Here is a 24,023-nt window from a genome sequence, read left to right as displayed (position 1 = left end):
TGGGATGATGTATGTTTACAAATGATGCACGTTAAAATAGAGTTATTGTGATTATGCTTTCTTATGATGTGGGCGTGCTTGTATAGTTCATATAAATGTTCATTTATGATGTGAGCGTGCCGGTTGAGCATATATAAACGTTTCTTTATGTTGCGAGCGTGCTGGTCTGAGTCATATTATTTTCTTATGAGATGTCGGTATAATAGAAGCATATTTTCGGACCCTGTTCGCAGGCTAGGGGTTGATGTGGAGTTGGTTGTGATAAGGAACGTTGGATTCTTGGGAAAAGTGAATGGGTGAGTGTCAGGGCCTCGGGTATAAATGGTCGGGGGCTGATACGTCACTAATTGAGTATCGAGGCCTCGGGTAAAAATGGTCGAGGGTCGATGCGAGGAGTCTTTTTGGAAGCAAAACTATTGGGGCCTTGGGTAAAAATGGTCAAGGGCTGATAGATGGTGAAGTCATCGGGGCCTTGGGATGGTCGAGGGCCGATGCAGTAGTGTCGGAGCTCTGGGTAAAAATGGTCAGGGGCCGACTCTACTCGAAGGAGTTAGCTGTGGAAGGCTAGGATAGCTGTGATAAGCGTAGAGGTGCTTGAAATGTTAGGGAGACTCGAGGTTGGTCACTAATTTGTTCATGGTTGTGGTTGTCGCCGAATCTGATAGAGTTTGTCTATGTTTGATTGAATAATGTGATGAAGAGCATGACTATGAATGTTTCATGATTTTGTGTGAGCATGTTGTTTGTGTGTTGTTGGTGAGGGCTACTTACGGAGTATATTTTATATACTCACCCCCCTCTACAATTATTGTTTCAGGTGAAGGATTCGTTGGCGACCATGGTGATGAGACGGAGGAGACATGACGCGCGAGGACCATAGGCTACGTAGTTACTTTTGCTTAGCTTAGGTTTAGACGGTTAAGACCTTATGGTTTGGTCAATAAACTATTTGTTCTTATTTGAATAATTGGGAGGTTCCCACTCGTTGTCTGCTTTATTTCGGAATAGATGTTTATTTTAGTTTTCTTCCACTCATTGAGTTTGCCTAGTTGGAATAATAAAGTTGCCTCATGAGGTTGTCCACGGATGATGTTTGATTTATAATCTATAGAGTTGATTCATTGGTAAATTGATGAGAGTTAAAGCTTTATTTTATATAATTATTTCACAGGGAGTTGTCATCTCGTGTTTGGTGTTAAGTTTAGATAGGTGGGTAGTTAACGTGACCTAGAAGTGTGTGGGAAGTTCTGGGGCGTTACACATGGTCTTAGACATATGTCATATGACCTATAAATGCAAATGAGTTGATAATTACTTTCTAAGATTGTAATCACACATAGAAGTATTGTAACGCCCCAGGAATTTCACCATTTCCAACAGGGACCGTTACTAAGACTACCTAAAATTTTCACATAAACAAGAGAATTATCTTCACAACAATACTAAGCAATAAAGCTACCACGCTTCTCCTGCGCTACTCTAATTTTCAACACTCACGAGAGCTTGAACAATTAGAACAACAACACTAAAGATTTAAGAGAAACTCACATCCTATACAGATAAACCATTTAATACCGACTTCACATTAACCAAACACTTCAAGGAAACCTTTACTAACTATAAACCATCCACTAAATGAATATTAACATCTCGAATGGCAATGAAGCAAAAACTAATTCAAGTACGATCAACTTAAACAAATGTATTCATAAATATCCTAAGTAGATTACAATCCCGTAGTTCAAGAGGCTAACAAAAATTAATGCTCTAAAAGAATAATAAATCGGCAACCGTACAACATGCTTAGACAATAAAACTAAACAAAACCAACCACTAACAACTCAACTACAAGATTAAATGGCCACAACTATCCTAACTAAAAGAAATTAATTGCACGCAACATAGCTAATGGTCTTTCCGATCAAGCCTCCTCCTCGCCATCACCATCCCAAGAGCTAGCTCGATACCTGCAAACTGGGGGGGGGGGGGGGGGAAAGAGGGATGAGTACAACCACAGTACTCAGTAAGCAGCCCTTATCTGAAGGGTCACGAACAAACAGCATACTTATCAAGGAACAACGTGTCATGCTTATTAAAGAATCAACACACACACATCATGCTCAACCAAATCATGAAACATTCACAGTCATGCTTTTCATCACATTATACATTCAAACATAGACACGTTCTATAAAATTCAGTGACAACCACAACCAGGAACACATTAACTACCAACCTCTAGTCTCCCTAACATCTCAAGTACCTCTACGCTTATCTCAGTTATCCTAGCCTTCCACAGTTAACTCCTTCGAGTAGAGTTGGCCCCTGACCTTTTCACCCAGAGCCCCGACACTGCTGCATCGGCCCTCGACCATTTATACCCGAGGCCCCGATGACTTTACCATCTATTGGTCCTTGACCATTTATACCCAAGGCCCCAATAGTGTTCCTTTCAAAAGAGTACTCGCATCGACCCTCGACCATTTATACCCGAGGCCTCGACACTCATCCTTATCCAATATTGGTGTATCGACCCTCGACCGTTTTTACCCGAGGCCTCGATACCCAATTAGTGACATATCAGCCCCCGACCATTTATACCAGAGGCCCTAACACTCACCCATTAACTTTCCCCAAGAATCCCACGTTCCTTACCATAACCAACTCCACATCAACCCCTAGCCTGCGAACAGGGTCCGAAAATATGCTTCAATAACCCCCAAATCTCATAAGAAAAACATAATCACAATGATCCTAATTTAACGAGCACCCATTGTAAACATACATCATCCCATAACCATTCTCAGCAGTTTAACAAGGCAAGATTTCCACTATTATCACCAACGAATATTCAACACTACCTCAAGTATACAGTTTACCACGACCGAGAGCTACCTACACAACAGCGTATCAAAAATAATATCAAACATCACAAGAACAACACATTAGAAGCCATCTGACACACATTAACGCACGCACACGCCCCTTGTCTACTTACTTTGTTATGTCTCAAAACTCTCACAAGAGTCCTACTTGCTACTACGTCATGCCTCATGCATCAACAATCTCATAACAGTCCAACATGCGATACTCCAAAATGATCATATATAAAAACCAATCAATTTAAAATAGTCCAGCATGATCCAACAGCTCCAACAGGCTTCGTTCACAGAAAGGCACAACCAACAACTTAACCAAAATATAATTGATAGATACCAAGCATACATCAAATACAACCGACTTCTCATAAATATTCAATATGCTTCCGAAACAACAGATTATAGTACCGGTATACAAATTTCATCATGAAAACCAATTAGAACATAACAACAATTCAATCATAGTCATCCAAGATTATTTGGCTACATTTTATTCACACAACCACATAATTTTCCCAAGATATATCAACAGTTTTATCAACAATGACGTTTACTAAATGATAACAACGACCAGCAACATGCAAATATCACACATGGACACACGAGCAAACAACCATATCATATCAGCACACAACAACCAATCCCTCCAGTAAGAAACTACTTACACAAGGTCCCAAATTGCTACTAAGCTCGTCGAAGGGTTCCTAAATCCAAAAGCATCCAAACTTGATTAGAGTTCATACTAGAAACACTTAAGTTGGATCGAAACTAAGCTTAGGTGATTCGTTACCTAATAATTCCCCCTAAAACCTCTTGGGTTAGGAGTGGGTCGAAGCCGAGGATGTTCAGGTTCCCAAAATCGAGTTCCAAAGGCCAAAAGCTTGTTAGTCCGACGCCAAAAGTTATGGGTAACGCTGATTTGGGTCCGATTTGAGGTTGGTCAACGCCGAACCCATGCCGAATAGAGTGGGTATCATGAATCCAGCTTCGATTACGTGTGGGTAACAATCTAACGTCGCCGGAAGGGAGCAAACGCCACAAATCGGAGCTGTCCGCCGCAGATCTGGTCATGGAGGGAGGATCGACGCCGTGGTTCGTCGGAGATCTCGAGTGTCACTGCTGCCAAGACAACAAAAACGTGAAGACACCACCGCTGTAACCGTTCGCGATGATGCGCCGCCATTGGCTACTTCAAATCGACGCTGGAGCTGCTGTCTGCTCGAGCCGCCGACGAGGGAAAATGCACCACTGGCTACGCTCGCCGCCGGGAGAAGCGTTGTTGACGGTGGTGCTGCACGGGTTGCACGGGTCGCCGGCGGTGAGGGATGGCTGGGGGTGGGGGCGGCTGCAATGGTGAAGAGGAAGAAGAAGAAATAGGGGGGGGGGGGGGGGGCTACAAGGAAGAGGGAAGAGGAAGAGATGAATTCTAGGTTTGTTTCCTTTTCTTTTTCTTTTTGTTTTAATTTACATTCTTTTTGTTTTTAATCCCTTTTTCTTTATTTTGTTTTAAACCTAAAAGCCCAACCCCTTATTCTTAAAGGAGGCCCAACTAAATAACACAATGACCCAAAACAAAAGCCCAATAATTATACTTTAGAAATAAAAATAAACCCCACAACAACCCGAAATAAAATAGTTAACTTAAACTCTAAAACCCAAGAATAATAATTCAAAGAAAAGTAGAATTTAGGAAGGAAAATCCTAAAACTCGTGAATTTAAAATTTAACTAAAAATCTCCTACCCAGGTCGAGAACTTAAATTATCTTAATCCAGTGAAATTAAACTTAATTCTAATTTAGTCAAAAATTAGAATTTCAAAGTTAGAAGATCCAAGAATTAAAGTTATCAACTTAGGGAAAAATCCAAAGACACTATTTATCTGTTAAAATAAACGAGTCAGAGAATGCGGGGCGTTACAAGTATGATTGTAGGTTACCCTAGCCTCCGAGCAATCAAAAGCTATTCGTGAAAGAGTAGAACTCGTATTTCCAAGATTAGTCGAATAGTGGTTGGTGCATTTTCCCAAAAGTGTGTATCGCCCATATTTTCCATCAAAGCTAAGGTAGGAAGCAAAGAGGTTGTCTTTTATTAAATTGCTTGATATTTAAAATCCCAAACAACAACATTTCTCACTATTTTCTTCACCAACTAGAATTGCATATTTGAACTATTCACTTCATTATTTGATTTTCAAAGCACAAGTCCCTAAGGATTAGACCTTGAATTATTCCCAAGTATTACTTGTGACCGTGTACGCTTGCACGTGTCTCTTATCTTTTAAAGGTAGAGAAAGTCCCAACAGGAGTAATACCCAAATTCCACAACCTTTCTCATTTGAGGAGCCGTCAACATACATGATCTATTGATCTTGAGCTTCAGGTTATGATCTATTTAGGGACAACTTCGTGATAAGGTCTACCACTGCTTGGCCTTTTAACGCAATTCTTTGCTTAAAACTGACATCATAGTCTCTGAGTTTGAACACCCACTTCATCAGAGTTTAAAGAGTCTCTAGATTCTAAAATACTTGTTTTAAGGAAAAATGAGTCAGCACAGTTACTTTATGATCTTGATCTTGGACAGACGAGCGCATGCGTCACACTAAGGTAATTAAAAAAGTGCCAAGGCTAATTTCTCTATGCATGGTTGGGTATCTTGTTTTGATGTCAGTCATAGCTTCACATATATAATAAATCGAGATCTTATGCTATTCTTCTTTGATGACAACCGTTGAGATGACTGCACTTTCTGAAACTTCTAATTACGAGAGAATTTTGTCGCCAAGGAGAGGTCTTGACAAAAGTGGGGACAACCCGAGATAATGCTTTAATTGCTCGAAAGCTGTTTGAAATTGCGGTGACCACTAGAAGTGGTCCTTCTTCCTCTAAACTTTGAAGAAAAGTAGACATTTGTTGATGGAGCGAGATTTTTATGACTTAAGAGTTGCAATCGAACTATGAAGGCATTAAAGCTACTTCAGATTTTTATGAAAAGCTTGAATTTTTTATGCATTTTCTTCAATTTCTCATTGGTTGGCCATGACTTTGAGGAATTTTTCCGATGAAACTCCAAAGGTACATTTGCACAGATTAAACTCCATTTTGTATCGACGAAGGACTTCAAATAGGTCAGCTATATGAGAATTTGACTCATTACTCTTGATTAACCCATCCACATATATACCTCTATGTTTCAACCCTATTTGCTTTGCGAACATCAAGTTGATCTTGTGTTCATGTTGCACCAACATTTTTCAATCTAGAGGGCATCAATTTGTAGTAATATAACTATTGGTCAGTGATAACGTATGCTCTTGGTCGGACACACGTGCCTTTTAATCAAGTACCCATGTAACGTCCCGAGTTTTCGGGTTTTTTTTTTTAAGTTTTAAATTGAGCGTTTGGATTTTCCTTTAAGCTGTTAAATTAAATTATTAGTTTTCTAATTTAAAGTTCTAATTTTCGGTAAATTAAAATTTAAGTTTATTTCCGTTAGTTAAATTAATTATGATTTTCAAATTTTGGGAAGAGCTTTTAGTTAAATTTTAATTCAATGTTTGGAAATTTAATTTTTTTTTATTTTGAGTTTTAAATTAAGTTAATCTCTTAATTAATTTATCAAAATCCTTTAAAGTGGGTCTTCTTTTTCAAAAAGGATCAGGGAAAATCCCTTTTATTTAAAGACACTAGTAATTTTTTTTGGTTAATATCATTATTTTCCCTTTGGTTTTTGGTAAAAAGAAAAGGAAGAGGAAGAAAAAAACAACAATTAAAATAGAAAGCCCTAGCCTCCACCAAGTTTTCTCCTCCTTCTTCTTCAACCCCAGCCGCCACCCCCCCATTGGATTTTTCTCCTCCGGCAACCGGCGATACCAAAGGCGACTTGACAGCACACAGCGGTGGCGGCGGCGGCGCGGCTTCAACCTCATCTGTTGTCGTTCCAGCGGCGGCGCGATGCTTCGGCAGCAGTTCGCGAATGAATCGTGCGGTGTTTCAATGGTCTAGTCCCCATGACGGCATCGACGGCGGCGTCTGCACGTGGGAGCTCCGACTTCAGTTTGATTCCGACCCGGTCGGCGGTGGCGCCGACCTCGCTGCAGCGGCGGCGCTGCCTCCACAAGCCAGATATGGCGCGTCACCCCTACAGCAGCCGCGGTGTTGGCTCAGATCCGGCAACCCGAGCTTGAATTTGTGATGCTCAGCCCCGATTCATGATGTTCCTTTGTTCAGGCGACTTTCAGTGTTGACCCATAACCAAACGAAGCCCGATTCACGATACCCACCCTTGTATGAAGTCGATTTGCGATACCCGCCCCCGACGGCATCTTTTCGACGCTTACCCACCCTTGTATGAAGCTTGATTATTGATACCCACTGGTGTTCGAAGCCAAATCCATGATACCCAACCCTTTCGGCATCCTTTCGACACTTGCGGACACTCAAACGAAGGTTGATTTGAGTTACCCATTCCTTTTCGGCGTAGGACCAGCAAGCCCGAGACTTTTCGAACTCAGTTTTGAAGTGTCGAGCTTATTCGACAACGACCCACTCCTAACCCAAGAGTTTTTAATGTGAGTTAGTAGGTAACGAATCACCTCAAGCTTGGTTTCAATTAATTTAAGTGTTTCCAATGGATTTCTAATGCAAATGTAATCTTGTTTGTTTTAGGGAATACTTCGGCGAGCTTAGTAGTGTTATGGCCATTTGTAAGTAGTTTTTACTTGGGGGATGTTTGTTGTATGAATATGTATGAATTGTTTGGGTGCTTTCGGTGTGTGTATTATTTATTAATATGTAAGTTGATTGTGTCTTTGTGAATATTGGCTAATGACTGTAAGTAGTTCTTACTTGGGGGATGTTTGTTGTATGAATATGTATGAATTGTTTGGTGCTTTCGGTGTGTGTATTATTTATTAATATGTAAGTTGATTGTGTCTTTGTGAATATTGGCTAATGACTATAAGTAGTTCTTACTTGGGGGATGTTTGCTGTATGAATATGTATGAATTGTTTGGTGCTTTCGGTGTGTGTATTATTTATTAATATGTAAGTTGATTGTGTCTTTGTGAATATTGGCTAATGACTATAAGTAGTTTGAATGAAATCATGTTGGTTCTGGTATTTATAATTGACTTGCTTTGCGTTGTTGGATTTGATGATTAGTGGTAGTTCTGAAAACATTATGGATTATGAATGGTTTTATCGTTGTATGGTTGTGTTCATAAAAGCATACTGAAATAATGTGGCAGAAATCTGTTGTGTTGCGCATGCATGTGGACCTGTCATTTCATTTTTAGCTTAGTGTTTTTGGTTCTTGAAGCATGCTGGTTTTATTGTAAGTTGAGTGTTGCATGGGTCATGGCCTAGGAAGTATGTAGTAGGACTCTGGTGAGAGTTTGGTTCTTAATGAAGTGAATGGGTTAGGTTGTGTTCTGATTACTATGAAATTTTTAGAGTGATGGGTGCGTATATGGATATATGTCGGTTACGTATCTTTTGTGAATTATCTGCGTTGTGGTGTGTAAAGCATGTTGAGTGTTAGGAGAAGGGTGTCCTCCTGATGCTGGATGGTCATGTCTGGATGATAGTGACATAGGTTTTGTGTATAACATATGTTCCATTGTTGTGACATAATTTCTGCATGGGTCATAGCCTAGAAAGTATGTAGTAGGACTCTAGTGAGAGTTCCGAGATTTAATAAAGTAAATGGAGAACTAACAGGGCCAAAAAGGTTGGCACGTCACTAGTTGGGTATCGAGGCTCCAGGTGCAAAGGTCGGGGATCGATACCCTAATTTGGTAGAGATGAGTGTCGAGGCTCTGGGTACAAATGGTCAGGGGTAGGCACGATGATTCTATTTTGTTGAATTAGTATTGGGTCTTGATGTAGTGGCGGTCAAGGACCAATACGTTGAGTCGTCGTCGATACCTTGGGGATAAATGTCAAGGGTCGATGCACAGTTCAAGGCTTTGGGGATAAATAGCAAGGTCGAACACCAAGCTTCTGTAGATGAGTGTCGGGCCTTGGGGATAAATGGCAAGGGCCGATATGATTCGAGGAGTTAGACTTGGAGGACTAGCATAAAGTGACAGATTAGGAGTTGCTTGGAGGCCAAGGGCCATTATGTTGAGTAGTAGTTGAGGCCTTGGGGATAAATGTCAAGGTCCAACACCGAGCACCGTAGAGGAGTGTCGATACTTTAGCTACGCGAGGTCAGGGGTCGACACGACTCAAAGGGTAAGTCTTGGAGGAATCAAGAAAGAGCACTAGTGAGTTAAGATGTGAGGCTGAGTTTGACATGTATGGAACATTTTTAGTTAAACTTATACATAAACTACTTCTTGAAATATGTTTCTTTTATTTGAGGCTCGAGATTAATGATAAACATGCTGTGTTGATCCTTTGATAAGCATGACACGTTGTATCCTTGATAAGCATGTTGTTTGTGCGTGACCCTCAGATAAGGGCTGCTTACTGAGTACTGTGGTTGTACTCATTCCTCTTTTTCCCCTCCAGTTTTGCAGGTATCGAGTTAGCTCTTGGGAGGGTGATGGCGAGGAGGAGACTTGACTAGAGAGACCATTTAACGCTGCGTCGTCAAGTTTCCATTTGGATAGGATAGTTATAGTTGTTTATTCGTAACTGAGTATGTTTTGAGATTATTAAATTGGGTTGTTAAGTTCCATTTGGATAGCAGGACATGTTGTGTAACGACCCAGAAATCTCGCGCACCTCTAGGTCACATGAACTACCCAACTAATCAGTTTTAGCCCCGATTACAACTTGCCAACTTCCTTTGAACATAAACTTATAAAATCAAGCTACAAACCTCATCAAATTAACGATAAACCAATCTCAAAAAATGCAACAACGTTCGTGAACTACTTCACGAGGCAAGTTTATTATTCAATCTAAATGATTCTAAGCAAATGGGATAAAGCTCAAATAGGCACCTAACCCGAGGCATAACTAACAACAAGGAAAAATCTCCCAATTAGTCAAAGGTACATAATCCGTTTATTGGCCACAACATAAGGCCCTAACAAAAGAATTAGACTAAATAAGAAAAACTAAGCAGCCTATAGTCCTCGTTTGTCAGGTCTCCCCCGTCCCATCAGCAAGGTCACCCTCGAGTCCTTCACCTGAAACAATCATTGTAGAAGGGGGGGGGGGCATGAGTATATAAAATATACTCCGTAAGTAGCCCTCATCAAGCACACACACACACATCACGCTCAAAAACCATAAAGAAAACATACATCGTCATGCTCAAAACATAAGGGAAACATACATCGTCATGCTCTATCATTACAGTATGCGAACAACTATAGACATGCTCCACAATGACATCATACATTCAATCATGAACGTGTTCTATATAACCCGATGCTAACCACAATCGTAAACAAATCAACTACAGTTCACATGGCGCCCTAGCGCTTCAGGCAACTCTAAGTTCATCTCATCCATCCAAGCTTTCCAAGACCGTTCTGTTGGTAGTGTCGGCCCCTGACCATTTATACCCAGAGCCCCGACACTAGTGCATCGACCCTCGACCATTTATACCCGAGGCTTCGACGTCTTTTCAATCTATTGGCTTATTAGTTCCCCAAGTCTAACTCCTCGAATCGTATCGACCCTTACCGTTTATCCCCAAGGCCCGACACTCATCTACAGAGGCTTGGCGTTCAACCTTGCCATTTATCCCCAAGGCTTGAACTGTGCATCGACCCTCGACCATTTATACCCGAGGCCTCGATGTCTTACAATCTATTGGCCGTTGACCATTTATACCCAAGGCCCCAATAGTTCTCCTTTCGAAAGACTCCTCGCATCGACCCCCGACCATTTATACCCGAGGCCTCGATACCCAATTAGTGACGTATCAGCCCTCGACCATTTATACCCGAGGCCCTGACACTCACCCATTCACTTCGTAACTGTCATAACTCCACATATCAATTCTAGCTTCCGCCAGGATTTCGGTACTACTTCCCTAATAACACCAACCACCACAACGCTCATCAACAACACCACCACTAGTATGATCTCAATGCATCTCTCAGCTCACCAACACAAATCAGCATGCTTCCCCAACATAAACATCATTCTAATAGCAAAACAGTAAACCAAACGTGCTTTCACAATATGTCAATTCTCAACAACAGCGCCACAGTGAGCTCAGTTATAACAGAGCATAGTCAACAATTTTTAAACGACAGCAGTCCAACACAAATCACCCAAGCACTCATTATCCAACATCCGCAAACATTAAGCATTGCTAGATATAATAAAAACTCATAAGACATGCCAAACACTTCAAACAGATTTCAGACAACAAACATCCCCACCATAATATTTATTTTAACGAATATCCCCTGCAAACACACATCATTCCATGACAGATCTCAGCAGCTCAACAATACAAAGTTTCTACTATTATCACCAACGAACATTCAACACTACCTAGGCATACAAACCAACATAAACGAGAGTTACACCGCACAACATCGTATCAGAACCATTTTCAACATCATAAATAGTACATCGACAACTAAATAATAAACACCAACACACGCACCCACCCCCGTGCTACTTACAAACACTTGTCCTATAGCTCCTAAGCTCTTTGCACACTTCCTACTACAAAAGATTACGATCTCGAGGTTAGTAACCAATTAGAGGCACTTAAATATAATTGAATTCGAGTTTAGGTGAGTCGTTACCTACTAACTCACACTAAAACCACTTGAACTTGGAGTGGGTCAACGCCGGATCGATGTCGAGGGAGGTGGGTATTGCAAATCGGCTTCGAACAAGTGTGAGTAAATGCCAAATCGTGTCGAAACCGAGAAATTGTCATGAACTGCTGCTGCTCGGGGTGCTGGCCATGGGGTTCGAGGTCGCCGGTGCTGCTGTTCGCCGGAGGAGGAGCCGAAACTTCTCTGTTCGTCGTGGGTAAGACGCCGTCGACCACTGCTTGCCCGATGCCGGAGAAGAAAAGCGAGAGTGGGTACCAGAACTCTCAGATCTGGCCGGAGGTAGCAGAATTCTTGGACGCCGAGAGACGCCGGTGATGGGATCGCGAAAGCCGCACTGCTGCTGTGATGCCGCGTTGCCGTGGGTCGTCGCCGGAGAGGCTCGCTGCCGCCTTGGGATGCCAACCGGAGAAGAAGGAGAAGAGAGTGGTGGGGGCGGCGAAGAAGAAGGAGAAGAAGACAAAGAAGAAGAAGAAATTTGGGAGAGGGCAGGCGGCTGAAAACAAAAAGGGAGGAAGGGAAGAAGAAGAAGAAAAGAAATTAGGGCTTTCTTGGTTTTCTTTTTGTTTTAAAAAAAAACCAAACCAACCCAACTTAAAACAAACCAAACCCAAAAGAAGGATCAACTAAAACAATAAACCCATCCCAACCTGAGATAAAACCAATCGCGCGCGATCCGATATACAAAAATTTAATTAAAATAAATTTAGAATTTAATGGAAACCTCATAGTTCGAGATTTAACTAACCTGAAAGATACGGGGCATTACATGTTGTATCCTTGATAAGCTGAACTTGAATTTGCCTTCTCTTTGCTGCTATTCGAGAAAGTTAGTTTTGTGTAGTGGATGGTTTTTGATTAGTGAAGATTGCGGTGAAAAGTTTCTATAAGGTTGGATTGTTACTGAATTTTTTACTGAGAAGGATTTGAGTTCGTTAGAACTTTGGCATTGTTTGTTTTGTTTAGTGCCAGCTTATGTAAGTGTTATTTATTAGAGTAGCGCAGCGGAAGAGTGGTGAGAATTGTCAAAATTTGTATTTCTAGTGGTTTAGTTCTCTAGTACGAGTGATAATTTTTAAGTGGCTTTTAGTAACGTTCCCTGTTTGAATGCTGAAAATCCTGGGGTGTTACAACCCAAATATGCCCATAATAGCTGGATTTCATGAGAAGTGCATTCGGCAAAACCCCACACCCGATACTAGATTTGTGTGTATAGGTGAAGAAGCTAAGAGACGAATATTTATGTGACACTCCCATGGCAGCTACAAGGCAACAATCTGGAAATCTACATCTAACACTATATATTTGAAGAATAAATAAATTAAGTATACGATGAATTTAAATGGCATAACATAGCAAATATGGTTAAAAAAAAACTGCATATACACACTAAAATAAAAGCATTACTCCATACATGTACAAAGCAAAAACCAAGTGAAAATAAAAATAGCTCAACATAGTACATGGTGCATGTCAAGATTAAGTATCATGCATATACTAAGACAGACAATTTGAGTAGCTAGCCTGTAAAAATAAATTAATAAAAGGAAAATTATTCAACCATTGAGAGTAGTTCATGGATCCTTAATGGTGAGAGATGCTCCATTGTCTTTTGTTGTAAGATCGAGAATCATTGTTGCCGCCTTAGAAGCCCTATAATAATGATTAAATGAGTTGTATGTTCATGGCAAGGAAATATTAAAAACTGACCTTGAATTTGTGTAGCTTGGTTTTAAATTTTTTAAGAATTGATCTTACCAACGTGAGTTTAATGTAGCATTACCTTGGATTAAACATTCGTGATTCGAAAAATTATTTTAATGTGACAGGCGTGCTTTACAAAATCCAAATGATCAGTTCATTGAATCTATAGTTTAATATAACCCAAAACACTTATCAACCATAAGTTTATATCTTTTAAACTCCAAGCGGTAGAAACTCAACTTGTTATAATCCTGATGACACTCTTCCCTCTGCTAATCTTACTTATCAAAATCAAGATAAGTCGTCCACTTTTTAGGAGAGTGTGAACAATTCTGATTCTAATAATTAGAATTTTGAACAGAGATTGAAATTTCTCAACATCCACACGGCAATCCATCCCATTCCCTATCTTGCTTCTCCAACTCCAAACTCCAAACTCCAAATAAGCTTCTTCTCTCAAGTTTCATTCTCTATGATTTCTCAACATTTGCTCTCTCTTTTTCTCTTTAAAATATTTGAATTTCAAATATTTACATGTGTGTATATATATTTTATTTATTTTTATATATAGTGCGCCTCGAGTTTTTAAAACACTGTTTACTACTTAGGAAGCTTACAGTATTTGATGCACAAGTCATTGGCTTGAAGGTAGTAAGAAATCTCACTTATGATGATTGATTCAAGTTATTTTCTGTTGTATTAGTTAAACCCATATTGGGTTAGTTAGCAAAATTCCAGTTATTGTTTACTCAGTTCAGAGCCTTGTATAAGAGAATGATCTCTGTTATTGAAAATTAAACATGTACCTTCCCAGCTACATGATTCACATGTACATGAACCAATACTTAATTGTATGTTCATATATTTAGCATTTTAATATGAATTAATTAGGTAATTCATATTTGTGTCGATTCGTGGGATGAGATTTGTTATGAAAAACAAAAACGACCTAATGCCGGGGCAAAGAGCGAGGAAAGCGGCTGACGGAGAACTAACCGGGCCGAGAGGGCTCGGTCCCGACTCGGGGCTCGACCCACGGCCCAGCCAACGATCCCCCATCTTCGATCGACGATTCCACCCAGGTCCTGCAACGGTGAATTAGGGTTAGCTATGGAAAGTTCTGGAACAACTCCACGCTATAAGTAGTGATCCAGCCTTAGAGGTAAAGGGGGCGAAGAAGTGACTACATTTACCTTGGTCTCTTACTAACTTAAGCATCGGAGCCCGTGTGACTAGAGTCACACCGGTTTAGCTCGATTTGGTTTTACAGGTACTAGTCCCGGATCAACAAGTTTGGTGGGTGCGAGGAGGAGAACCGGAGGACCGAAATCCACGCATCAACAATTGGCGCCGTCTGTGGGGACGATTTAAAGCATCCAGTTGAGCAACATGACACAAGAAAGAAGTCCACGACGCTCTGATGATAACTGCTCTGCCAAGAGGAGGCTGAACTTGGACGACCCCCAAGTTGGAGGACCCGAGGATGGGACCAGCCAGCGAAGCCTAGAACGTCAGGAACGGTTGCCCGAGGCGCATGCACTAACGACCCCTGAGCCGCTCCAAAAGCAGTTCGCGGTCTTGGAAGACAAGGTAGATGGCATGCTTCAACTCATGACCCATGTCTTTCGACAATTCGAGCGACAAGAGTCCGACGAAGTGCCCCTTGTCAGAGACCCGAGAAAGGGGAAGGGCCCATCGCAAAGCAAGACTGAGGAGTCAACGAACAGTGCAGGAAGTAAGTTGCGGATAGGTGGAAATACCAGGCGACGAACCCGGATTTTCGACTCCTAAAAGATGAAAAAGCAACATAAACCCCCGACATCAAATGGGGGCAAGAGCGACCATGATGACAGAAACTCTGAGCTGACAAGTCTCGACAAAGGCAAACCGGCAGATAGGCCAGAGTCCTCGGAGAAGCGACATAACAAAAAAAAGAAGGGATTCGACCTCGAAGAACTACTGGATCAAGCCGACTCACCATTCACGGAGGAGATCATGAGAGAAAAGGTCCCTCCAAAATTCAAGCTACCCACAGTGAAACAATTCGACGGGACGACCGACCCAGTGGACCATCTAGATGCCTATCGGGAATGGATGGATATCTACGGAGTGTCGGAAGCGATCAGGTGCCGGGTATTCTCGACTACTTTAAACGGGTCGGCCAGAATATGGTTTCGACAATTAAAAGAGGGTCAATCTCGAGTTTCAAGAGCTTGGCCAGAGCATTCGTGACCCAATTTGTAGGGGGACGGTGTCGGAGCCGACCGTGGCTTATCTTTTAACTATTAAACAGAGGACGGCAGAGAGTCTACACGACTATGTAGCTCGGTTCAACAAGGAGAAGCTGCAGGTAGAAGGCCTTACAGACGCTGTATCTCTGCTGGCCTTCATGTCCGGCGTCAGGGATGAGCATTTATCATTTTCGTTCGGAAAGAAAACACCGAGTACCTTCTCGGAGGCGCTGAGCCGAGCTCAGAGGTACATGAGCGCTGGTGAGTTCTTTTACTCAAAAAGGGAGCCAGACGGAAAGCGAGCCGACCAAAAGAGGGAGAGACTAAAGTAGAACAACGAGTGTTGCGGGAATGCTACTATACCTCAATGAAGGGCAACGACAGGACTTCTACTAAGGGGGGCTGTTGACCTTTCCTTTCTTCCTTCAAATGTGGTTGTTTTTGTTTCTCTACCTTTAGCAAGATTTCTAATTATTATTTCTTTTATTCAATAAAGTTTCCACTTGTTTGGTTCTCTGTCAACTATATCTCTTAAATCCAAAACGAGATACCGACGACTTTGATAAAACACTTTGCCTCGTCTACAAGCGTACTCTCAAAAGATATCAACAATACAGTTGAGAGTAGGGGGCAATAGGTACCGACCACGGCTACTCAACGACGTAAGCTTGGTAAATCCAACTCTACACGGCGACGGTAAAACCAGCTATAGCCGAGCAGGCCGAGCAGGGCTCGGGACCGACCACTGTTCGGCGTCGACCAAGTGCGAACGGGCACAAATCTACATTAATCGGCGGTTTTATGAGTTAGCCTATTTTGGTCAATAGGTCTTATTTTCGACTGAGCATGGCTCGGGTCCGACCAGCACTCGACGTCAATCACGTGTGACGAGGCATGGATCTACTTTAATCGACACGTTTGGAAAGAACAATTAAATAATCTCAACAGAGCCAAACCAGAAGCGGGTCGATTGACCTAGCACGGTTAAAACATGAGATGGAGTAAAAGGCCAAAAACAACAGCGGGTGTAAAACCTTCGGCTATGACCAACGAGTTAAAAACCAACGTCGGGCCTGAATAAAGCGACAGACCTCTCGGGAAAGGCAAGGCCAAGCCTGGTTATCAACTTAATCCGACCACCCTTGATAAGGGAGAACCAGTGATGGGCCTGAATAAAGTGACAAACTTCTCGGGAGAGGCAAGGCCAAGCCTTGGTCATCGACTTAATTCGACCAACCTTGACAGGAGAAAACCTTTTTTGTCACGAGTCAAGGCTTGTATTGTTACACCGTGATGCCGTTCGGATTGAAGAATGCAGGTGCAACCTACCAACGAATGGTGAGTCGGATGTTTGCAGCCTTAATTGGCAAAAATATGAATACCTACATATCTACGACCTGAATATCTACATATCTGCGACCAATCAAGAAACTCAAAATTGGGACGGACCTAGAAGCAGGCCGATAAGCTAAAAGCCAATCACTGAAACCAGGGAAAAGAATCTTGAGGTGCTAAAAAAGGCATGCGTACAGGCCCAGTAAGGTTAAAACAGAAAACAGGCAAGCCTAACCGATCAACGAAACCCACGGGTAGAAAATCATATGGCAAAAGCCAAAATAGGTTAAAAACCCGAGGGTGTTGATTTAACTTGGGGTAAAAAACCGGCAGAAGCCAAATATGTTAGAAACCTAAGGGTGTCGACTAAACTCAGGGTATAAAAGCCATTGGCAAAAGCCAAGTGGGTTAGAAACCCGAGAGTAAACCCTGAGGTATAAAACATGGGCAGAAGCCAAATAGGTTAGAAACCCAAAGGTATCAACATTAGTTCTGTTAAAGTTAGATCCCAAGGCCAAAAGTAACTGGTTTAAACTCAGATGAGAATAAAACCAAGCTCAGGAGACTTGATTATGGTCAACGAAAATTGGAAAAAACTTCCAATTCATGAACAGTATCGACAAGTTCAATGCACAAAACCAGTGGCAGGAACCAAGCACTAAAATCAAAAATTAGATCAAAAGCTTTTGGTAGAAGCCCTGTGCGTTAGCAGCCTTCTCATTTTTAGCCATTGATATACAACGGTCTTGTGATAACGACAAGCGACAAGTACTCTCAAAACAAAGATCTTTAGACAATTATTCGTGTTCTGTTTTGAGAGTGGGGGCCATTGTTATAGAGAACAAAAACGACCTAATGCCAGGGCAAAGAGCGAGGAAAGCGGCTGACGGAGAACTAACCGGGCCGAGAGGGCTCGGTCCCGACCCGGTGCTCGGTCCGGACCCGGGCCTCGGTCCACGGCCCAGCCAACGATCCCCCATCTTCGATCGACGATTCCACCCAGGCCCTGCAACGGTGAATTAGGGTTAGCTATGAAAAGTTCTGGAACAACTCCACGCTATAAGTAGTGATCCAGCCTTAGAGGTAAAGGGGGCGAAGAAGTGACTACATTTACCTTGTTCTCTTACTAACTTAAGCATCGGAGCCCGTGTGACTAGAGTCACACCGGTTTAGCTCGATTTGGTTTTGCAGGTACTAGTCCCAGATCAACAAGTTTGGTGGGTGCGAGGAGGAGAACCGGAGGACCGAAATCCACGCATCAACAAGATTTATTGTATCAATTTAGATATTTCCATGGAGTCCTATAAGTCGGATAATCTTTTCATGTATTTCGAACAAGTGTGTAGCGAAAAAAAAAACAAGAGAGATTGGCAAGTAAGTGTATATTTTGGTAGAAATTTCAATACAAGTAAAGTTGTCTATTCCAAACAGGTCTTGTTGATTCTAAATTTATGAGTGTCCATCACATGCTCCCAACATCCATTTGACCTTTAATGAAAGCAATACAATTCTTTGTGATCATCTCATGAGTTTTGTGTGAATCATTACTTTGATTATGGAATGTGTAATTTTTTGAGATTATATAAAGGTTTTATTGACAACTATTTATGTTTCTTGTTTTCCATGTGTTTATAAACATTCTGAAAATTGTATGAAATTTTTAGAAACATCGAAATCAAGTTTTTTGTTTTTTCCTTCTAATTTTAAATATTTTTCAAAACATGAATAAAAATATTGTTAGACTTATAAAATGTATCATAAATATTAAAAAGTAACAATGACATAAAAATTTTAATATTTAATCTAAAAATTAATTTTCATATTAAATTTTTACTTCTTGAGTTTATAATTTAATTGTGACCTTCTTTTCATAAAAGACATAAAAATAAAACATGAAATGGATACCCTATGCAATTATGTTCTTTTATTAAAATGGAAGAAATGAGAAATAAGAAATTGGAATATTGCTAAAGCGGCCTTAGTATTCCAACTTAGGTTGCATAAACTACATTTTCAGCAACACTTTTTCTAAATGTTGCGGAAAAGATACTTTTAGTAGGGGTGTAAGTTAGTCGGGTCGGTTTTGATACAAGACCGAACCTACCCAAATTTAGTCTTTTTTTAGTACAACATACCCAAAATTAGTCGGTTTTATTAGATATCCAATAAATGAATGAAATTTACCCTGTCCATTAACTTAAGCTTTTGGGTTGAGTGGTGATTTATCTATCTTAAGATGGTATCAGAGCGGGTGGTCCTATATTCGAACCCCTACGATCAGCTTAAGCTTTTGGGTTGAGGTCGGTTTTCAAGTTTTTCTCCCTGCTTTTTCTTCACTACCTCCTTTCATTTTCAAAGTTTAGATGGGTTTCTTAGCATGTTGAAATTTAAATTATGTAAAATTTAAATTAAGTAAAGAAAAATTAAAATTCAATGGGATTAAATTTTGCTTCTTTCCTTGGTGAAACCTTCCTTCTCAAATTTACTTGTTGAAATTGTGAGAGATTTAAAATCCAAATTGAATGGGAGTGAGAGGGTGGGTGATTTAAAATTGAAATTAAATGAGAGAGATAAAGTTAAAATTGAATGGGAGCGAGAAAATCGAAATTTAATGGAAGAGAGAGATTTACAATTGAAATTGAATGAGAAGGAAGATTTAGGATGAAAATTGAATGGGGAGAGAGATAGAGAATAGAAATTGAATGGTTGTTTAAAGTTTTAGCAACGTTATTTTAACTTTCTTATATGTTTTAAGATCGGTGTCATTGTTAACGTTATTTCTTGGAGTGATTATTGAAAATTAGATTAAGTAATTTTTAGTTTTAAGTCTTTTGACTAAGAGAATAGTTTAATTAGTTAAGTCATATATCTCGAACAAAAAGTCAAACCCTCCCTTCACATTTATGCTAGCACACCAGACCCATTGGTCGACCCTAGATTCTTCTCTCTCCTATTCTCTCCTCTTTTTATTATCTGATTCTCCCCAAGAATATCTTTATCACTAGGTCCATGAATCCCAAACACAAAAAATCGATTTATCAATAATTGGTGAACCTAATTCAAGACCATTATTCAAACTGCAATGACTAAATTATTACTCAGCGAAATCTTAGAGACCAAACATGAATCAAATCTAAACTTCAAGAACCAAAAATATTATTTCCCATAAATTAAAATAAGTACGAAAATATAAAATTATGTTATTCATAATCTTTAAATGATTAATATATAATTTGAAATTATAACAAAACTGTCTTATTTAAGTCATGTTTAGTATGTTATAGATTACCCACCAAAACTTATCTCAAACTTACTTTTAGGTTTTTCTTTTCATTAAAATTCTAATTCTCTCACATAATTCATTCTTTTAATCTAATTCTCACATTATGATATTATGAAAGAAGGCAGAAAATCAATTAATAATAATACTTCATACCAATGACGAGGAGACTGATATTGTGAAGCCAAATCACCGACGCATGAAACGAGCATGTCTGTGTTTATGATTCCAGGATCTAAGGCAACAATTGTCATTCCCTCTGGCAACTCTTTCGCTACGGATTTGCTTAATCCCTCGACACCCCACTTTGATGCACAATATGGTGTAATCTACGAGATATAGATCACCAGAAAATAAAAAATAAAAAACTGGACTTTTAAATTGGATCTTGGAGTCTATTTGATAAATGTTTTATCCACTATTACAGGAAAGAAAATAAACACAATATGGTTACAAACCTCCAGATGATAACAAATCAATCAATATGGAGTGTTAGGCACTTGCATAAAATTTGTTTAATTTAAAGTATTATAAAGTACCAATTTATATGTAACTCAAGAGTAATTGGTATCCGTATTTGATCAAAACATCATAAAATTCAAATTCCTTCCGCATTTGTTGTACTAAAAAGAAAAGTACCAGTTTATATGGATTTCTTCCGGCATCTGAAGACATGTTGACGATAATCCCTTGCTTGTTATGAATCATAAGCGGAATGAAATGACGTAGAATATTTGCTGTCCCTTTGATGTTGGTATCAATTACATTATCAAAGTCTTGTACATCAATCTCCCATATTTTACCTTGTCTATTAACTATAGCTGCATTGTTCACTGACCAGTGACCACCATCAGTCCACGCATCCTCAGTTTCTCAAATGCCTGTTAAAAATAAGGATCTACAAGAACAAGGGTGTAAAAAAATACCAATTATGTCGGGAACGAGTTTATTTTCCACAACAATTTTTGCAAACTCTTCAACGCTATCGTTGGATGTCTGCAAAACCAACAAACCAATATTGATTCATTCATTCATTGTTATTAGAAGTAATTTTAGCGAATTAAGAATATGCAGATACAAACCACGTCAACATTGAGGAGCAAATGTTGTGCGGGAGACGACCTAAGAAGTTCTTCTCGAAGGGAATCGAGTTTAGTTTGGTCGCGTGAGCACCCGATAATAGTGTGGCCACCGCTCGCTAACTCGAGCGCTAGAGCTCTTCCTATCCCTTTGCTCACCCCTGTTATCAATACCTTCCTCCAGGGTTCACTGGAAATTGTGGCCATGGAGGTTGGTTTCGGAGTTGCTTCAGGATTCACTGGAAGTTTAGGGATATGATTTGGTTGGTTGATAGAAGGGTGGTGTAGTTTCTATATGTTTCAAAAACACATAAGGTCCACTAGGATTTTTTAATCTCTCCACCGGTTAAGCCAGTTTTCTTATGTCTCAGGAGATATGTGGACTTTTAAGAAAATTAATAGAAGACAAGGAAAAAGGCTGTATTTTCTCTGATTTGAATTTCCTTTTTCGTACTTTTAATATTAAAAATATTTTTCAACGACCTTTTATGTATATGTCGTTTTAATCAGAAATTGAGAAAAATTGAAGATGAAATTGGAAAAAAGCTGGAAAATAGCATATGTGGTTTCTGGAACCAGTTTTTAGAGACATTATTAGATAACATATCTGGTATAAAATTTTATTGCTGAAAATGGTATATAGCAATTGATGTCGCTGAAAAGCATTTTATGCGACACTAGCAGATGTCGCTATTTACCATTTTCAACGACATCGAATTATGTCGCTGAAAATGATTTCAGCTTCACCATTTATTGTCGCTGAAGATTATTTTGAGCGACAGACCGACGATGTCGCTGAAACTTTAAACGACGAGTTATCTACAACGTTATCAGCGACGAACCAGTTCTCGTCGCTGAAAGTTTTAGCAACAAATTGGGGTTTTCAGCGACATTTTTTGTGTCTCTAAAACTCCTTTTTCTTGTAGTGAGAGTATCTATATCTCTATAACTACTCGAACAATTCAAATAATTAAGTACGTGGAACCCAAAAATATGCCACAAAATTCACAAAAATATCTCTATCTCTTGCTTCAATCTAGGAAAACTATTCAAATCTAGTCAATAATCTTGTTTCTCAACCTCGTTTCTGATAAGGAATCAATATAAATAATGGCTAAATCTAAACAATGCATAAAGAATAGAAAAAGCTATCATAACCACGCAAGTTTAGAAAGGAAATCAAATAAAGAACATGAAAGAGTAAAGTTTGATAAAGGCTACATCAATACCCTAGAAAAATTTATTTAGTTCATGCTTGAATCCAAAAATAAAATCTCAATCAACAACATTGAAGGAAGTTGAAGCTAAATGAGAGAAAGAAAACAATCCGACGATCTCTCAAGCCTCTGTTCTTCGTGTTCCTCCCAACTTTTCTTTCTAAAAAATAATTTTTCGTCCAAAATCTCTTTGTTTTCTTTCTTTGCCACTAGGGCTAAAATGAGATATTTAACAAAAATTTTGTTGACAGCGATACCCAATTTCGGTGCTTAGGCACCCAAACGCGTGCATGAAAAATTCGCTTCAACATTCGCAATGCCCAAGCACCTAACATACTGCAATTCTGTCAAATTTCGACGCCTAAGCACCCAACATTCTGCCATTTTGTCATTTTTAGGCGCGTAGGCACCTAATGTACTGGAATTTGGCTCGCTTTTGCTTCTTTATTTACTCTTTTTCTCCTCTTCTTCAACTCAAGTCCTACAAAAGAAAGAAATATTAAAAATGATTAATCCACCCAAAGAAAATGTCCGTAAAAACTATCAAATAACTCAAAAACACCCTAAACTACAAGTCCAAAAATTCACTTATCAATTGCTCACTCTACCATGGAATCAAAATTCGTAGATCTTGAACTAGATTGTCAAGAAGATGAGTGGTTGGAAAACTTATTCGGTGCATTCCATTGTGGGGACCATCATTTATCCTAGTATCATAGCATTGTGATTCACAAGCTGCTATTAAAGTTCTTGGATTTAGAATTGTGGTGGAAACCATTGAGTGTTCAAACAAAGTCACATGTAGCATTTAAATCTATAGCCTTATATTTAGGTGGTTCTAGAATAGACTTGATGAATGATTTTGATGAAATATGAGTCTATATCTCTATTATTGAATGATCTATGGTGACCTATCATGATATAGACTTGACAAAATTGTTTAAATGTGAGTTTGGCCTTCCATGAAAGAATAAGAGATTTTTCTTTTTAGAGATCTCATAAGAACTCAAGGTGTGCATGCATAACATTTAATAGCACTTTGGCAAAATTATATCGCGAGACAACATATATTAAGGAATTAATATATGTCATGGGGTATCGGCATGAGCTTTTGGAAGTTCAAGAATTATTTCACTTACATTAGTCAAGTTGTTGTTCGAATTCGCAAGTGTACGAATCGTGACAAGTAATATAGAAGTACGTAAAGTATCGTCTCCACAGGAAATAAATGATTACTAATTACCAAATTCTCCACTTCAATTTTATCTGAATGTCGAACGTTTAATGGTCGTGAAATGAAGTAATTCTAAAAGAAACTCGATATAAAACAAAAGAAAATATCACAACTATCCAGAATCAATTCAAGCAAATTAAACTCTAGAGCATGACTTCACTGATATCGCCCTTTAACTCTTCCTACTACTTTATTCAAATCATTTCTAAACAATGGTTGTTGGCAAATTCTACCCTATTGACTCGATATTCTTTCTCAAGCAATAACGATTTTCTTCGAAAAGTAGAGTATCTATATCTCTATGA

The 24,023-nt window shown here is 39.6% G+C and overlaps 1 protein-coding gene and 2 long non-coding RNA genes across 5 annotated transcripts; 1 reads left to right on the top strand and 2 right to left on the bottom strand.

Moving 5' to 3' along the window:
* Positions 1–1,655: 1,655 nt before the first annotated feature.
* On the bottom strand, positions 1,656–21,623 carry LOC111023211 (NADPH-dependent pterin aldehyde reductase). Of its 3 annotated transcripts, none has more exons than XM_088117146.1 (6): positions 21,271–21,620; positions 21,115–21,184; positions 20,828–21,021; positions 20,345–20,517; positions 13,200–13,291; positions 1,656–1,974 (listed from the first exon to the last, which is right to left on the bottom strand). In XM_088117146.1, the coding sequence occupies exons 1-5, from the start codon at positions 21,472–21,474 to the stop codon at positions 13,213–13,215; spliced, it is 720 nt and encodes a 239-aa protein (XP_087973272.1). In that variant the 5' UTR covers positions 21,475–21,620; the 3' UTR covers positions 1,656–1,974; positions 13,200–13,212. The 3 variants fall into 3 exon arrangements, with proteins under 3 accessions (XP_087973272.1, XP_087973271.1, XP_087973273.1); XM_088117145.1 differs by lacking the exon at positions 1,656–1,974 and adding an exon at positions 9,688–10,021 and having other exon boundaries at positions 21,271–21,619; XM_088117147.1 differs by lacking the exons at positions 1,656–1,974; positions 13,200–13,291 and adding an exon at positions 9,688–10,021 and having other exon boundaries at positions 21,271–21,623.
* Positions 6,611–9,661, top strand: LOC148209021 (uncharacterized). Its single transcript, XR_015787114.1, has 3 exons — positions 6,611–7,450; positions 7,548–7,585; positions 9,396–9,661. It is a non-coding gene; the product is annotated as an uncharacterized LOC148209021 (long non-coding RNA).
* Positions 17,593–20,336, bottom strand: LOC148209020 (uncharacterized). The gene is made up of 2 exons (XR_015787115.1): positions 18,023–20,336; positions 17,593–17,914 (listed from the first exon to the last, which is right to left on the bottom strand). It is a non-coding gene; the product is annotated as an uncharacterized LOC148209020 (long non-coding RNA).
* Positions 21,624–24,023: the final 2,400 nt, after the last annotated feature.

This window comes from Momordica charantia, assembly GCF_013281855.1.
Source record: "Momordica charantia cultivar OHB3-1 chromosome 9 unlocalized genomic scaffold, Mcharantia_2.0 BLBB01000009.1, whole genome shotgun sequence".
NCBI lineage: Eukaryota > Viridiplantae > Streptophyta > Magnoliopsida > Cucurbitales > Cucurbitaceae > Momordica > Momordica charantia.
The sequence above is the reverse complement of the archived record's forward strand: the minus strand, read 5'-3'. Positions and strand labels throughout refer to the sequence as shown.